Consider the following 18,759-nt stretch of genomic DNA (forward strand, 5'->3'; position numbering starts at 1 on the left):
TTTGAGATTCATATGATCAGAATATGAGAGAAAATTAATAAAGAAAATAACATGTAAGAGAAATAGTACGTGGTACCGTGGGAAACTTTTTTCCCTTAGTTTTGAATCCTTAAATCTATCCAAATCCTTGTTTTTTATATTCAAATACAAGAATTTAGTTTTATATTCTGTAATGTAAACTTTTCCTTGTTTTTCTATATTCAAATGCAAGAAATTGGTCCATCTGCTGGTGAATGGATCTGAAAACCCACAAAGTGAGCTCGGAAACAATCAACTAAGTTCCAAGTAGAGCCTATCTAAAGTTTGGGTTTGATTTTTAATATAATCCAATTTTCTTATCTCTAAAATAATGGAAAAGAATTCTTTAGGCAAGCAACATAGAGAGTGCAAGGTAACATTGATCAATTTATAAATAGGAAAGTAGAGAGGTCATTTCAAGAGGGAGAAAGAGTGAGCTCCATTGCTTGCTGGAAAAACCTTTTCCGTAAAGCTGTGTTTGGAAGTCATCCAAAGAAAAGAAAACCGTATATATTCTTTATAGATTTGCTTGGATGCAAATTTAGTCTTGGCGTTTGGAATGCACAGAACGGATAGAAAATTTGGTTTTTTAAATTTGAATTTTACCTTGACGGTAACACTATTTTATATTACTATGAAGAAAACAGTATTTTAACTACAGCCAATTTGAAATTCTGGTCTCGAAGGCGAGACAACTCCAATTTTGGAGAGAAAATTTTGCGTTGATACATCCTTCTTCCCGTGGAAACTATCGCAGCCCCCAGTGAAGAAGACACTTCACGAAGAAGTTACTTTTCATTCTTTAGAATTTTTTTTTTTTTTTCTCACCATTCAAACACAGCCTTAAAAATTAATAAAGAGGTGCTAGGCAGCTGGAGCGCGTAATGTACGTAGTTACTTAAAAAAAAAAAAAAAAAAAAAAAGGCTTAACGTACGTGGGCTTTTTTAAGTGGTTAACTGTTGAGAAAGAAGCTAATGCGTGGACTTCAGTGTCCTTAGTCCTTACTTTTCTTTAAAACACAAAAGGTAGAGTTCAAAGTATTAACGGTCACTTCTCCATAGTCAAAAGGATCCCACTCAGGTCACCCACCACCACCACCACCAGCAGATGAAGAATAAAGAGTGGTTTTCTCACTGCAAGCGCCTCGGCTGGAGAAGAATAATTCACGGGGGAGAGAGAGAGAGAGAGTATACAGTTTTACAACAGAACTCAACTTCACTTTCTTCTTTCCCGAAGTAAAGAAAGAGAGAAGAGAGAGAGAGAGAGAGAGAGAGAGAGAGAGAGCAAAGCAAAGCAAATTGACATTTCACATGAAAGAAAACCAAAGTTTTGGGAACTTGGAGAACTCTTTCATCTGCCTTCCGGGTGTAAAGGGAAGAGCTCCAGAGTCTTATCGTCTCCTTCCTCACTTCCACTACTCCATCTACTTTCCTCCTCTTCCCCGCTCCATTCTACTCCCCAGCTTCTCTGCTTCCTCTTGTACTGGCTCTCTTCCTCCCTTTCTATCTCCCTCTGCAACATATCCACCATTTAATTTCTTACATCTTAGTTAACAAATGAAGGAGAAGAAGGACCAAAAAAAAAAAAAGTCACGACCAGAAGCTAGAGAGAGTACTCTTCACTTACATTGGCATCCAAGGTGATAGTGGTGGTCACAGGAGGGGTCCTTGGAGAATGAGTGGAACTAAGGCTGTTGCGCTTCTGCCTCTGCCTCTCTCTTGCTTTGTGGTTTTGGAACCAATAGAACACATTCTTCCCTTCTATTTTCCCAAACTTCCCCAGTTGAGCTGTGATTTGCTCTATCTGTTGCGCATTCGGCGTCCTCATTCCACCTCTATACAGCATCTCTAGGATCCCAATCTGTTCCTGTGTTGGGTTCCACCTCGTCCCACCCGATTGTGCCTCCACCTTCATGATCATCAGTTCATTTTATATTAATTGTAGAGAAATTTCTTTATCCAAGACAAGAAGTAAATAGTGGATGGTTTCCATTAATACCTGAGTAGTGTCTCGCTTCTCTTCATTGGATCCAGCCTTCCGAGGTCCACTATCAGGCTTGATGAAGCTCTTGATATCAAGGGAAGGGATGATGGTGTCAGCACTAGTACTAGTAGTAGTAGTAGTAGTGGTAGTATTAGTAGTAGTACCAGTGAGCTTGGGAGCAAGAGGTCGGAGGCGCTTGCAGCCAAGTGTGAGTGAGGGTTCATGATCCCAGAACCCACGTGTGAGCTGGTGCACCTTCATGTTCATGCTTCCTATGAGTGGGGAGAGGATATTACAGAGTAAGTGATTATATAGAACAAGAGAGAGGGAGAGAGAGGGAGAGAGAGGACTGAAAGAGGAGTGTTTCAGAGAGTTGTGTTGGTGGGAAATGAGTTGGTGTTTATAAGAACAAAGACCAAATGATGAGGTGAGGTTGACTTAGGGAGAGGTGATCAAAAGAAAAAGATAGATTGGATTGGTGGGGTAGTGAGAGTAGAGATCACAAATGAGAGATGAGGGGAATGGATGATGGTGTGTTGGCCCGTCAAATCGGGTTGTATTTTTTCTTGCTTTCATGATAAGGTCTCCTTGCTTTTCGGTGGCCTCTTTGGTTTTCTCTTCTTCACTTTTCTTTCTGATTTCTGTAGCAAAGTGATAGAGAGAGAAAGAATAAAAGATTCCTCCAATCCCCAAAATTGAAAAGATTTGCGGTTTGTGATTTGGGAATGCTGTCTTTCTCCTATCTGGTAGAGAATGTCGGACACTCGGAATCACTCTTCTGCTCTTAGTCCTCCCCCTTTCTCAGACACAGACTGTAATTAATAGCATTTAAATTACCCACAATCCCGTGGACCCCACCTTTAAAATGATGATGATTTATGATGCCAAAGTAGTTCAACCGTCTGATCAGTATCAACATGGGTGCTTCGTGTGGGTTTTCATTCAAGTCACGTGTGGTAATCAATTCTGTTTTTGAACTTCTGTAAGGAATAAGGACTGATTGTGGGATTTCTTAGACTGAATGTTGACTATTATTTCTGAATCTTGAGCACCGTCGGTTCTGGCTGTAAGCATATCTTGGAATCTCCCCATCAATTACGATTCACAAGTGGGTAAATATTACCTTTTCCATACCCATAGTTTTTTTTAGGGTAGAATTTTCATACCCATAGTTACAAGCCTGTGAAAATCGCAGTCACTGTAACGGTGTAACGAGCATTGACTGAATAAAAGTTTATTGGGATACGTGTTTAGATGTTTTCAGTTGTATTACCACACCTTATCATTTACTATAGAGAATTTGGACTCATTATAAACTTCTTTATCTGCAAAGTCATATATAAGGAGAGAATATTACTAAAAAAGTATTTAGTTGAAAAATCAAATTTTTTGGACTGAATTTGTCATTTTCAAAATCTGATTAATCAGATGAGTCAAATCCGATTAGTGCAAGTCATATATTTTTTTTTTTAATTTGTTTGAGGAAGAAGGGGCACTACCCATTTGTGTTCCCCCACGTGTAGACACATCCCTTGAAATTAAGGGCACGGGGGTTTTTGTGAAATCATAGGTTGGCTTTCTGTGAAAGATAAAATCCCATCTCTGTTTGGTGCTTAATTTCATATGCCCTCATTTACCCCCATGCTGCTGTAGGAACCTCGCTCTCTTTTTTCTTTTTTTTTTTTTTTTTGCTAAAAATCCAAATTTTATTAAAAAAAAGATCTCAATCAATAAAAAAGAACTGAAGAGCTAAAAAACCCGCCACCTTTGACATTGCATCATCATGGGCACTCAACAACCACTAATATAAACAATAACGAGGCCTAGCTACAGCATCCGTCACCACCTCTTCCTTAATATGAGTTGAAAGATTTGGAGAAGTTTCAGAAAGACCTGATTTAGTTGCTACTTTAGCAAGATAATCAGCAATGACATTTGCTTCTCTGAAGCAATGAGTTAACTTCCTAACAAAACAGTCTCCTCGTAAATTATGAAAAAAAAAAACCTAAAAGATATTATGACCCTTTAGTGCAAAAGCTATGCTCCTCTAAAGTCTCCTTTTTGAAATATGGAAAAAAAAAAAAAAAAAAAAAAAAAAAAAAAAAAAAAAAAAAATAACTTGAACTATTGTGATTAATTTTGCATCCAAATACAATGGGATGAAATGATCATTCCACCCCTAATGAAAAATAGAAATCCCACCAGTCTCGATGTTCTACTAAATCCTCTCCCATGAATTAATTATATACCATATTGCTATCCCAATAATTAGTAGGGTTAAGTGATTCCTGGTGAGTTGGGTGTGAGAGTGAACAGACCACCCATCGAGTTTATATTGGGTTAATGAGTATCTCATATTTGTGCTGGGAATATGACATCATTAGTCACTTTATGATTAGGAGCAGGCTTCCAGTAAAATTAGCTAAATGACATCATTAGTTACTTGGTAATTAGGAGGCTTCTAGTTAAAAGTAGCCTAGTAATTAGAATAGTTTAAAGCTCAGAACTCATTTATTGCTGTTGTCGGTCAAGGATAGAAGGTGGATTTGTGAGTTTGGAGAGAATAGAGGGGAGGTGGGGCCCACACAGTGGAAGAAGCGGTGCAAATCCATCATTAAGGAAGACAATGCCATCATTTGCACGTGTTCATGGGCCACCTGTAAATGAAAAAACTGTTAGCAACGAAGAAACAAACTGTAGCTTTTAAACCTCTTTAATTTTACTACTTATTAATTCTGTTTATCTTTCCACTTTTAATTTATTTATTATTTATTTTTTGCTGAAATCCACATTTAATCTTTCATCTAAAGATTTTCTAGGCATATAGGGGGTAATATTCCTACGTATCATAGTCAATACAAAGGAACAAGAATCAAAATGAAAACTTTCGTAAAAATATATTATATATATATATATATATTTGATATACACCTCAATTGGATTAAAATAAAGGAAAAAATATATTAAAATAGCTATATTTATGGGCATGGGATTTACACACTAATGATATTGGATAGAATCTCTTATGCTAGTTCAATGGAAGTGTAGGACGAGGTGCCACAGGGTTTCGAATACAAAAGTCCATGCAAGGAGGAGAGAGAATGTAAGAGGTTATACATGTACAAAATTTTCCCTAAATTTATTTAAACGGTAAGACAATTAAAAACCAAACATTACAAGAAATTTCACCTTATGTGATATTTTTTTTTTTCACAGTCGTGCAACAAAAACCGCGATCGTAGACATATGACCATGGTTTTTAAACTTTGGCAATAGACATACGATTGTGGTCTGTAAACCGCATCCCATTTGCTACTAAATCGACCATCCTATTTGGAAATTAGTCATTGATCATAGTTTTTAAGTCCACATGTGCATATTCTTTTTGCACGGCAGTTTTATAAAACCACAACAAAAAAACATATGTTTACATTAGGAATTTTCTCTCTATGTATATATTTTTTATTTTTCATGGTGTTATATATATATATATATATATATATATATTTTGCCAAAGAATCAGAGAATTTATTAAAAATAGGAAAAATAAAATACAAAGACTAGGAAATTTAATCCCCCACCTTCAGCATGGCCATAAGCAGGGGAAGAAAAATCCCAAAACTACATAAAGTGAAATCTCAGACGAAAGATTGCATTAAAAGCAATTTCAGAGCTAATGTGAGCCAGGAAAGAAGCAAGACAACTAAAGTTTTCAAACTTTGCCGCATCTCTGGCAAGATCAAGGATTAAAGTGTCGGTATCGGTCATCGTATCGGTCGGCCAAAATTAAGATACGTATCGAAGGGTATCGTATCGTATCGGAGATACACTAAGATACGCTAAAGATACACACATAAATGGATAGGAAACATTTTTTTAAACACTTTTGCATAAATAATTTGTTAAAAAAAAGCTATTGATAATATGTATTATGCATAAACACTAAATTGAGAGTATCGTACTAAGAATTCAAGGTCTGTAGTTGTCCCATAAATGTAAAATCCTTGTTCCCAACCTTGATTTCCACTTTAGTTAGAGGGAAATATGGCTGACAACAACTTTAGAACAAAAACCCTTCAAAAAATCATTTTTTTCTGAAAAATTACCCATATTGGCCATTATATGACCGTAGCACCGATACGTATCGATACTCACCGATACGTACCGATATATATATATCGATACTCACCGATACGTGCTGATATATACCGATACGTACCGATCGATACATACCGATACTCACCGATACGTACCAATACATACCGAAACGTACATTTTACCTCAATTTTATATTTTTCATAGTCGTATCGAGGCATGCAGTATCGTATCGATGTGTATTAGTGGTGTATTGATGCATATCGGTATGTATTGTATGATATATATCGATACGAAATGATTTAAAAATTTCAATGTATCGTATCGGTGTGTATCGTATCGGCCGACTAAATTTAAGATACGTATGGGAGGGTATCGTATCTGTATCGAAGATACTTAAAACCATGGGCAAGATAGTCAGCAACAACATTTGCTTCTCGAAAACAGTGGGATATTTTCTAGCTGATGGATTCCAGGAAGATAAGGCATGTGATCCAATCCTGACGGATATGCCAAGGGATAGAGTACCGCTGAACTGCCAAAACAGCCGCAGCAGAATCTGATTCAATCCACAATCCAGTCGCGTTTAATTGCTTTGCAAGGAGGATGCCTTTTGATAAAGCTTTGAGTTCAGCAAAGTAATTTGTCTGGACGCCTAAGAAGCACTTGTATATAACTGTGACTTATATATTTTCTATCATTGTGAAATATCTTTGCACAACAGAAACTATCTGCCTCCTTAGAAGACTTGTGGAAGTATTTAGAGCTCACAAAAAAGACCTCCGTATGGTTTTTATTGACCTTGAGAAAGCGTATGACAAAGTACCTAGAGATCTTATTTGGCATGTCTTAGGGAAGGTGATGGGTTCTTTAAATTATGTGGCTATAGTTAAGGATATGTATGAGGGAGTGGTGACAAGTGTCAAAACTACAGAAGGTCAAAGTAACAAGTTTCCAATTACAATTGGGTTACACCAAGGATCAGTTTTGAGTCCGTATCTGTTTGCTCTCATCATAGATGATCTAACCAAGCACATCCAAGACCAGGTCCTGTGGGTATGCTATTCGCTGATGATATTGTTTTGATAGATGAGACTGTGGAAGGGATTAATATTAAAATAGAGTTATGGAGATCAATATTAGAATCAAGAGGTTTTAGGATAAGCAGAACAGAGACAGAATATATGATGTGCCCATTTAGCCAGACTATGAGAAGTGAGGAAGTGGCAAAACTTGAGGGGCGAGAACTACCACAAAATGACTATTTTAAATATATGGAGTCAATCATTAGCAAAGAGGATGATATAGAAAATGATGTCTCCCACAGAATTAAAGTTAGATGGATGAAGTGGAGAAGTGCCTCGGGAGTGCTATATGACAAATGCATGCCTATTAAATTTAAGGGAAAATCCTACAATACAATAATACGACCAACAATGATGTATGAGGTGGAGTGTTGGGTAATCAAGAAGAGTAATTTGAATAAATTGGGTGTAACAGAGATGAGGATATTGAGAGGGATGTGCGGAAAGACCCGAAGAGACAGAGTAAGGAATGATTATATTAGAAAAGAGTTAGGGGTGGATCTAATCTAGGACAAGCTCTGCGAGAGCCGATTGAGATGGTATGGCCATGTTCAACAGAAACCCATGGATAAGCCAGTAAGGAAGTATGACCAGTTTCAATTACATGGAGCTGAAAGGAGAGGCAGACCTAAATTGACCATTAACGAAGTGGTAAGAAAAGATATGCAACTGGTAGGGATCGACGATCCTAGTATGACCGCAGATAGAGGTAAGTGGAGAACAAAGACCCGTGTAGCCGACCCCATATAGGGGGTGTTCCAAGGAAGCTGCTTTGACTACTGCTTAAAATTTTTATTTTTACCTCTTTTTTTTTTTTTTTCTTTTCCTTTTAAGAACGTCTATTCTTATGCTTACATGCATCTTGGACCTTATCGGATCCTTGTAGTCGAGCCCATCAAGTTGGGATAAGGTTATGGTTGTTGTTGTTGTTGTTGTGAAATATCTTTGCATCTGGGATTTACTAACCATTTTTAAATATTACTTTACATATACAGATAGGAAGAAAGAATCCTACCCAGTAGCGTGTACCTATACTAAGACACAATGGGTGCAAAAAGACCGTACTGACCCCGCTAAAGATGCTTGTGTGCATCCTCCCATTGACCACGGGCACTAGTGTGTACATGTGTTATCGCATAGCATCCTCTCACCCTATATATCCACTCATACATTTAGCACCAGTTTATTAAATGTGAACATTTTAATTAAAAAAAACCTACCTCGCAACCTACCACTATTAGCTATTCCCAACACACCTATGCGTGCCTGCACCCCCACCCCCACCTCTCGCACCCACACCCAAACCCACAGTCCTACCCTTTGCAAGCCCACACCTCCCATCCCTTGCACCCATGCCCCTTGCCCCTTGCCCCTGCAAGCCCTTCATTGCCTTCACACTTGCACATCCCCGCTTCTAGCCCCTGGGCACACCCACCCTTCACACCCATGCCCCTTGTCCTTGTGCACCCCATACCCTTGCTCTTGCAAAAACCCGACCAACCACCCTTGCATTTGTGTGCCCTGTAGCAATTCACCCCCAGCTCTAGCACACAACTCTGCACTCCCACACCCCTCCCCTCCCCTCCCCTCACCTATGCAGACCTTGTGTGGAGTCCTTGCCTAGCCCCTACTATAACACAACTAACCTCTATCCTACAGTCGACCCCACTCCTCAGTACCATAACATGTAAAGCAAAACAAGAGAGAGAGAGAGAGAGAGAGAGAGAGAGAGAGAGAGAGAGAGAGAGAGAGAGAGAGAGAGAGAGAGAGAGAGAAGGTTTCATGCATGGCTATGCATGATGCGTGCCCATGCCCACAACTATTGGATGGGGGATCCCCTCACCCATACTAGCATGCTTCATGCAAAAATATAAAGACATGCATTTTGTAGACACAAAATTTTGTCCCCCCATTGACAATGATGACCTATGGAAGATGATGAAACACGTACTCTCTATTTCACAAAGAAATCGAGTTTTCGGCACAAGTCCTGACTTCCTCGACTAATCCTAGTTATCCCAACCTAAACCTGTCATGCAAGAACTTGCAGAGTATAATGGAGTGTAAGACCGGCCAGAAATTCAACTCGATATTTTTATGATGTGGGGAGGGTGACCAAAAGTGGTCATTAATACCTTTTTCCAGAATACGACAATCGAGCCTAGCATGTGCTCGATTCTTGTATCATTGGAGATTATTCAAAAGTACGATCCCGTTGATATCTTGCATGGAAAAAATAGATATTCAGATGTGCTGTATTGTCTACCAAAACTTTGAACCCGTTAAACTAGAACAAACCCGAACCAGACCAAACTCGAACTAAATCAGACCAACCCGAATCAAACCAAACTTACCTGCCTTCCCCTTAGCTGATAAGAATCAACCGCAACTACCCAAGTCTATAGCCGCCCACCTTATTACCTTTCACGGATGCTTATCTTTATAAAAGATAGCTTCCACAAGATGGTAAGCTTATCATCTCCCTTTAAGAATTCCACGGATGCTATCCACTTAAGAATGGGCTTCCATGTCTTACAATCTCCGTGTAAGCTCTTACACAGAGATGGTAAGCCTTACCATCTTTCTGTAAGGATTTTCACACATATCCTCACTTTTACTATAAATAAGTAACCTGGGGTCACCGTAGAAAGAGAGAGAGAGAGAGAGAGAGAGAGAGTTTGGAAAATTTCGAATCCAATCATCCAAAGCTCTCTGAAGTCGACGCCCTATTATGGAAGCCATGCCCTAGTTTCTGAAGCCTTTTTCATCCATTTCAAGTTAGTACAGAAGCATTGCTGAAATTTTTGTAGTTAATTTTGATATTTTTTTTAAATAATGCAGAAGCCCTGCCCATATTCCTATAGCTAATTTCTATTCTAGGAATATAGTGTGGAAGCATTGCCCTTATTCCCACAACTAATTCCTATTCTAGGAATATAGCGTGGAAGCCTTGCCCGTATTTCCACAGTTCATTGAAGCCTTATTAATATTCCCATAGCTGATTCTTGTTCTAGGAATATAGTATGGAAGCTCTGCTCATATTTCCACTGCTGATTCCTATTCTGGGGATGTAGTGCGGAAGCGCTGCCTAAATTCCCAAAGGAATACATTTCTAAACCATAGCATGGAAGTCCTATTAGATTTCTTGCCCAAGTGCTGTAAGTTTTAATTCTCCAAGAAAGTGAGAAGTAAGTCGAATCTTTGCTCCTGAGTCGGGGAGAATTACCAAAAATTTCATTATTGCTATCAGTTGTTTCATGTAAATATTAGATTATAATTCTATTTGTGCGCATGATACATACCCCATCTCCGCATGCATTATCTTATATGTTCACCGCATAAAATAACTTCTTTTTATCATTCAATGCATTAATTTATACGTTTGTACATTAAATGATAGTCTATTTCATCATTCTATGTGTTATCATATGTGTTCCTCACATAAAATAACAATCATAATCATCATTCATGAGTCATCGTACATATATGTAAATAAGTTAGTTGCATTTCTATCATTTTACGTGATTTTAATATAGATTATGTATTATTCCATGTGATGTTTTAATATTTTTGCAATTATTTCATGTAATTCTATATATGTGTTACATTATTTCATGTGATAAAGCTTCTATGTTGACTTAGGCTATTAAAATTCTCGGGGGGAGAATATTCGAAATCCAAGCATCTGGTAGAAAGATCGGAAATTCTGGATGAGGTCGATGCCTAACACCTTCCCACACTCATAACCTGACATGGACCCTTATCTCTGGAACATACTAAAATAAGAAGTCAAATTTGAGGGTTCCATCATTTCATAGGAATCCAACCCCCTACTTGAGCTCAATCACTCGATCGGAATTGGGCTCCACAATAGGGTTCTAGGCCCTGAATCCTAAATGGCGACTCCAAAAAATCATGTTTTTCCATCCCCCATAGTCGCCAGACATGTTTGGAGACATCACCCTATAAGGCAGATAGGTGAGAGGAAATAAGTGAGAAAAAAGATAATAGGAAATATTCTACAGAATACCCTAGTAGGGAATGAAGGAGAAAAGGGGGGAGGGTAACCCCCTTCTCTCTCTCTCCATCTGATCCAAATCCGTCCCCCTTACACATATTATCATAGCCTAGCATATGGCATAAATGAGTTCTACATTACGCCTACTGAGATTGGAGGGCTTAGTTCTGTCTCTAATGACTATTGGAAAGGAGGAGCCTCCTCTCCTCCGAATGCATACTTTCAACAAGTTCCCTGAGTCAGGGGCATGGGCATGGGCATGGCCTTCTCTCTTCCTTGGAGGAATCAACTTTCTAGGATTTCAGTGGAACTTTTGGGATTTTGATGATTTCCAGGATTTCTATAGAGGTTTGACACTTTTTGGGATTCTTTGGGAATTTCTGCGGAAAATTTTGGTGTTTCTATGGTTTTTGAATTTTTTTTCTTGTTGCAGAATTTCTGCTGAAGTTTGAGATTTTGATACAATTTCCAGATTTTTGCAAATCTTCTTTTTTTTCTAGAAAAAAATAATTTTCCTTGGAATTTTTGGGATTATTTTAATTTTTCTAAATTTTTCTTAGTGAATTTACAAGATAACAATTTCCTATTAAAAGGGGGCCAAGGTCAAGACATTTAAGGGATTATTTATTTATTTTGGGCAGACCCACACAAGGCCCTAGGCTGATTCGCCTGGAGATCTAGGCGGATCCTCCAAAAATGGGGTAAGTCAGCTCAATTCTGGGGGTGGGGGATTTGATAAGTTGGTCACGTTTTTTAGGACTTCCGGGAGGCAACACAGGCTATTGAACGTCCGATTTCAATATGTATTATATTGATGGAATCATCTCGATGAGTACTATCCAATTGTGTTGGAATCGAGCTCATTATTGACTTAATGAAAAATGTGAAACACGTGATTTTGTTGTACTCTGACAGAGGGAGGGATTGACTACCACCTTCCAGATCATTCTTGTGTCATTGGCTAATACTCGGCTAGAAATATCAATCAATGACATGCCAACATGCTTCATAGATTCAAAGGTTTGGGTATGCTAAGGGGTATTGGGTTATTCCTGAGAACTGCCGGATCCTCCTTAGAGAGAGAGAGAGAGAGAGAGAGAGAGAGAGAGAGAGAGAGAGAGTACAAGCTTCGTCCTCATTTGTACTTCATCATTGTCGAGGGGGGGAGAACAAAACTAAGTATCTACACAATGACAATTTTTTATAATAACAGAATGACAAGTCACTTTTAAATTATTTTTGAAAACCGTCCTGTACCCCTAACTTAAAACTTTTAGGAATACAAGAAATGACAGTTAAAAGATGTCAAGATCTAAATACATCGATGGGGTCATTAGATAGTCCCTTTTTGTTTTAAATTTTTACAAGTTTTTATGTCCAAGCCCTACCAATTTGTCTTTGATATGTTTTTGTTTCCTTAAATTCACTTTTACGTAGTATTTATTTGGATGGAAAAACTAAAACTAAGGTCCCATTTGGTTTTGTTTCTCCTATTTCTATGTCTAGAAATAGCAAAAACGATTTTTGCCGTTTCTGTACTAAGAGACGATTTTTAGAATTGCAAAAAGGTATTCGATTTTTTCTATTTCTCAAAACGTTTTCAACAGTGTAGTCGAGTTCAAGACATGAGTGAAGGCACGATGTTGTAAGAAAGCAACTCACGAGTGAAAGCTTGATGTTGGAATTGTAAGTATACTTCATGGTAATGAGCTTAAAAAGGATGAAGGCAATCCGAAACTGTGAGCTTCGCACAATCAGGTTGGAATCACCACATCTGGATAGTGAAATGTTTCAACAATGGATTGGGGTTTGGGTAGGTAAAGTGAAGTATTGGGCTTTTCATAATTTTTTTTGCTTCCACTTATTTTTGGAAAAAGAAAAATAAATCTAACTTGTTTCTCCATTCCTACTTCAAGACACAGAAATAGACATAAATTTTTATTTCTGTTTCTAAAATCAAGTGAAATGAAACAGAAAAATCAAACATTTTTTGAGGAGTTTTTCCATTTTTGAGCACAGAAAATGAAAAAACCGTTTTTAAAAACAAAATCAAACAGGCCCCAAATAAAAAGTGAGGAGCCCTTTGGTGCATATAAGTTATAGGTGAATGTCAGGTCGGTTCAACCTTGACTTGAGACACTTACCCATGCACAAGGTTGGCCTAGGACTTTTTCTCCCCCACAATATAGAAAGATTCGTTAACTACAAAGCAAAGATATATTAATCCTTTCTTCTAGGTACTTAAATTGTATGGCCAATCTTGTATAAAGCTTTTCTTATCTTTAATATATTTGATTTTTAAAATTTTTTGAAAAGAAAATTTGACTATCAAATAAAATTTAAAAAAATTATTCTGTCAGATGGCAAAAACTTTGACTTATGCACAGAGAAACTAAAGTGATTATGCAGATTGTCCACAAACAATATGTCCTCAAAATTAGAACATTAATCAAATACCATGTGGAAAAAGTAGCTAATATTGACAAAAATGAAAAATCGTCAATGTAATAAGCTTGATAATGTTTTCAAAGCTAACTTCCATATTTAATAAGTGATTGTCTAGATTCTCCGCATCAGCTTTATGTCCTAAAGTGTGGTGGACCAATCAGTTTAAGTAAAAAAATTTCCACAAAATCTGTAGATTTCGCATTTAGTTGCATAACAATGGTTTTCCTCCAACCACGGTCAAGGGAGACCGAGAAGTTTCGATAATGTTGAAAGTATCAGGAATAGTATGGGAGAGTATTGTAGGCTTCATACTATGAGAGAGAAAGAGGGGGGGGGGGTTGTAGCATATGCTGGTGGTTGTGTCTTGTCTCTATCCTTTTCCCTATGAAATAAATTCCCTGCTTCCCTTAGATTGAGTCAAAAAAGAAAACACTGTGGGTATCATCTAGGCATGAAAGCTACGCTCTTTTTTTCCTATTTGCTAAAGATCAAAATTATATTACATTAAAAAAATTGAAATGTACAAAATGAAAGTTGAGTATAAGCCTAGTCATAAATAACATATGATGGAAAAAGGGAACCCACCTTCGGCATTCTTTGCTAGAGTTTCTGAAATTTTATTAAAAATATTGACAAAAAAATAAACAAACACCAAGTACAGGAAAATGTGATTCAGAGCTCCCCACCTTGGCATTGTCGTCAGCAGGGAAACTCAGAAACACCTACTATGATTTATGTGAACCGATATCTTGGCCTTCCTGCAGCCTCAAATGCAATCTCTTCATTAATGAATGAAGGGAAAGATATATCCGATTCTGAAATTCTTGATTTACCTGCTTCTTTTGCAAGATAGTCCGATATTGAGTTTGCCTCCCTGAAGCAATGTGTAATTTTCCAATTTATTGCATTCAAGAAAGGCTGAAGCGCCAGTCAACCCTGCATCACGTACCATGGAACAACCTTTGCTTGAACTGAGATTACTACAGCCATTGAGTTAGACTCTATCCATAAAGATTCCACTCTTCTTCCCATTGCCCTTTTAGACCTTTCATTAAGCCTTTGAATTCTGTCATATGATTAGTAGTTGTGCCAATATGAATCTTGAATAAGGATATAATCTTCCCCAAATGATCTCTAAGAACTCCTGCTGCTCCAGCACGTCCTGGATTTCCTAGAGCACACCCATCTACCATAAGCTTTATCCGCCCTCTAAAAGCTTTACACTAGTAAACTTATAGAATTTGGTGATTTAGAGGAATAGAAGCAGACTTCAACCCCAACCGCTGACAACATATTAGATCACTTTGGTAATAGATTTTCTGTGGCAATATTTTACTTACCTCCTGCAGCTCCTTGATTCTTTCAAAAATTTGTAGTTCAGTTCTATAAATCCCTTCTTGCCATCTGTTGTTTCTTTCTCTCTCCAAAGATTATCTGGAATAATAATCAACCCCGCTGACCAAACCTCCTTCATTGACAATATTCTTCTATTTCTGATCCACCGGTCAGCCCATTCCTCTAATTCAATCAAATTCGGCCTCACCAACCCCAAACAGTCCATGAATTTACCCAATAATGCCACACAAAAGGGACAAGATATAAAAAGGTGATTGTTGGGATTTAAAATGTAACGGCAAGCGTATGGATCTGTGTAGTTACGGGTCAAACACAGGGAGAGCAGCCACTTTATTTTTTTACTTCTTTTAATAATGCGAAAGTGAACCGATTAATGGTTGTGATCTAATTCTAATTACCGTCCTAAACATATGTATCTAAAATAACGTCCTAACCATTCGTCATCTAAGAATTTAAAGACGCAAGCCACGCAATTAAAATTAAATAAATAAATAATTGAAAATAAACAACCCACGCAATTAAAAAAAAAAAAAAAAAAGGAAAAAAATGCTGAAATAAAAATAAAGTAAAAGAAAGGGAATAAAGCTAGAGAAAGACTCAGAAGTAGGTTTCTCTACTTAACCCAAAGGATGTATCATAATATGAGCTTCCCTACTTGACCAGAGAGTCACTCTTACAAGGGTTACTCTATTTGGCTTTAGGGAAAGGGAGATAATTACGATAAAAATAATAAGATGACGATTCTATGGCTAAGAGGGGCAAAGCCAACACATACAATAGGCATGAACCTTGGGGGAAAGGGAAAGCAATAATATAACAACTGAAATTAAAATCCTAATTTAAGAAATAAAGGGTAGTCAGAAGAGGGAATGAGAGGGGGGAGAGAAGACTACTGAGGGTGCCTACTTACTTGAACTTCAACCCTTGAACTGAAAACTTGATCGATTTGAGATACTACCAATACTAAAAACTCGATCTGGAATAAATCAAATCTGAAATTTCTAGTACTAGAGAAAACAAATCTGAAGAAAAAAAATAGAACTTGAAAGACATGCTTCATAGCTTGTTCTTGTCACCTAGAATTAAGCCTAGAACTAGAACTTGGAAATTACAACTTCAATTGCTTAAACAATAAAAATAAAAGGCTGAACAAAAAACAAAAGTGCTTGCATTAATTGAATAAAAAGAACTTACAAAAGTGTTTAAAGCATAAACCTAGATTAGAGCTAGAGAGAGAGAAAACTAGAGAAAGAGATAGAACAACTAAAAAAAAAAACCCTAGAAAAAGAATGAAGTGCCTCCTCCCCTTGTGTTAATTCTATTATATAGAGAATGAGGGAGGGAAGCTAATGATTTTAGCTTCTAAAAAAAAAGATTTTTTTATCTTGTTGATGAGGTGGAGGAGAGAGAAGAGAGAAAACGTGTGGAGAGAGATCTCCCACGATTTTTCTTACCTTTTTTTTCCTATTTTTTCTCCATTTTTCTATTTTTTTTCTCTATTTTTCTATTTTTTTTCTCTTCTTAAGCAAGAAACCCCCCTTGGCCGATTTTCCTTGCTTGGATTTGGACAATATTCTATTTTAATGGGAAATTCCATCCATGCCCTTATCTTTTCTTTTCTTTTTTTCTTTTTTCCTATTTTTTCTCTTATTTTCTCTCTCTCTTCTTCAAACTTACGTACAACTATCTCGGCCGACCTCCTTTGAGTGATGAGTAGGAGAGAGAAAACATTCTAAAAAAACCTCAACCTTTTCTTTTTTTCTTTTTTCCTATTTTTTCTCTTATTTTCTCTCTCTCTTCTTCAAACTTGCGTACAACTATTTCGGCCGACCTCCTTTGAGTGATGAGTAGGAGAGAGAAAACATTCTAAAAAAATCTCAACAAAATGGTAAGTAAGAGGTTCAAACTTGAGACCTCCTAATAAGGAAGGGATTTTGCACACCACAACTCACCAACTATGTTAGGTAGTTATTGTTACCAAAAAAAAATCTTCAATCACTTAAGGATGTGGTCCATCGATCCTTGTTGGCATTTGGAGTATTCCTTGTACCTCTGAGACAATTGCAAACTGACTGGTTCTGCATCTCGGTTCAATTCTGATCCATTATTCTTTTTCTGGCCCAAAAAGAATAATCACTTATACAAATGACCAAACGAATGTGTACTTTTAATTGAACACGTCCATCTTGCTCAGAATTTCATCCTCTTCGCAACCATAAAAAGAAATAGGACCTCTTTATGTGTAAAATTGGTGATATAGCGTCTGATAGTCCTTAAGGCTTTGAAAATATAAAACCTACAAAAAGAGAGTAAAACCCAAGGTAGCTCCATTCTAAATATATAAAATGCATGTTTTACTACCCTAGATTTCACACATAAATATGTTCATCAGAATTCTCCTACACTTAGACTTTGCTAATCCTCGAGCAAAACAAAAAGAAAAAGAATGAAAACAAAGATCATAATTCACTTTCATAAGAATCACGGTTGCACTTAGCATGTGCAACAAGCCTTTAAACCCCTAGATCACCCTTAGTGGATGAGTTGTGTCTCGTGAGTGTTTATAGTGAATATACACCTAAAATTCAGAATAAACAAATCCCAACCTTGGCTAAAGGTAAGGGCCATACCGATTCAGAGCAAAGATAATTTCTCTTACAAGGGACCCCCACACTTGAACTTTTATTACCCTTTATCAATTCCAAGCACTAGCATATTTCTTAATTTGGAACTCACCTCGTCTCTTCTAAAATATCCTTATCTTAAGGCAAAACCACTTGTGAAGAAATAGGGAGCCAATGACTAAGGCGTTGGAGTATTTTTTACCAAACATGTTACCAAGCATTAATGACATTTGCACATTTTTTTTCTCTTTTTTTGTTTTTTAATAAACTCTATTCTACTCCACTACTTTTTACTTGAATGACATGGTGGAGCAAACACCAGACACCTAAGTTACTATATAGCTTCGCTTTTTTGTATACGCCCACAAAGACAGTGATGCTAGAGTTCCTTTATAAGTTTTCTCCCAATGAATTTTGATCAAGACACCACGCTTCCTGAGGCGCAATGCCCTGTTTAGTTCTAAGGGAATCAACTCTTATTTTTTTTTATACCACATTTTACATTTCATTTAAAATTGTGCATTTGTCAACCCATGCCATAATAAACAGAAGGTCTCAACTCCAAATCAAAAGTACAAGGAACCCACAGACTTACATATGGTCTAACACTATAAAACAGGGGTCCCTTATTTTTCAAAAGAAAGTCTCATCTCAAGACACAAGCTTGTTTCTTTCTTCTCAATAGGGTTTTTATACATTCAAAATGGGTACCTTAATCAAAACATTTATTTTCATATATCAAACAATCGAATGGTATGATCATTAGCCAAAAGCCAAAGTAGGACTTCATCCTTTAGCAAGCTCAAAAAAACAAAAAGAAAAACAAATAAAACAAAGTGAAAAAAGCAAAATCTGGTTTTTCTCCCCCACACTTAAGTCATGCAATGTCCTCAATACATGGAAAAAATTAAAAGTGAAGACAATGCAAGGGGGTCATACCTGATTAAAAGTTAGTCATCAATATAAAGAGGTTCATGGAGATCCATGACCTCTTCACTACCAGTATTAGGAAACTCGAGGAATGGTTTTAAACACTGATCATTAACCTTAGAAATTACCCTTGTTCCTGGATTCAGAATCTCCACAACCCCATGGGGATATATATTATGGATAACAAATGGGCCATCCCAT

At 37.1% G+C, this 18,759-nt stretch overlaps 1 protein-coding gene across 1 annotated transcript; it reads right to left on the minus strand.

Annotated features, from left to right (window-relative positions):
* Nucleotides 1–1,127: 1,127 nt before the first annotated feature.
* On the minus strand, nt 1,128–2,372 carry LOC122085120 (WUSCHEL-related homeobox 4-like). The gene is made up of 3 exons (XM_042653560.1): nt 2,018–2,372; nt 1,646–1,927; nt 1,128–1,531 (listed from the first exon to the last, which is right to left on the minus strand). The coding sequence occupies exons 1-3, from the start codon at nt 2,267–2,269 to the stop codon at nt 1,370–1,372; spliced, it is 696 nt and encodes a 231-aa protein (XP_042509494.1). The 5' UTR covers nt 2,270–2,372; the 3' UTR covers nt 1,128–1,369.
* Nucleotides 2,373–18,759: the final 16,387 nt, after the last annotated feature.

Source organism: Macadamia integrifolia, chromosome 7 (genome assembly GCF_013358625.1).
Source record: "Macadamia integrifolia cultivar HAES 741 chromosome 7, SCU_Mint_v3, whole genome shotgun sequence".
NCBI classification, from domain to species: domain Eukaryota; kingdom Viridiplantae; phylum Streptophyta; class Magnoliopsida; order Proteales; family Proteaceae; genus Macadamia; species Macadamia integrifolia.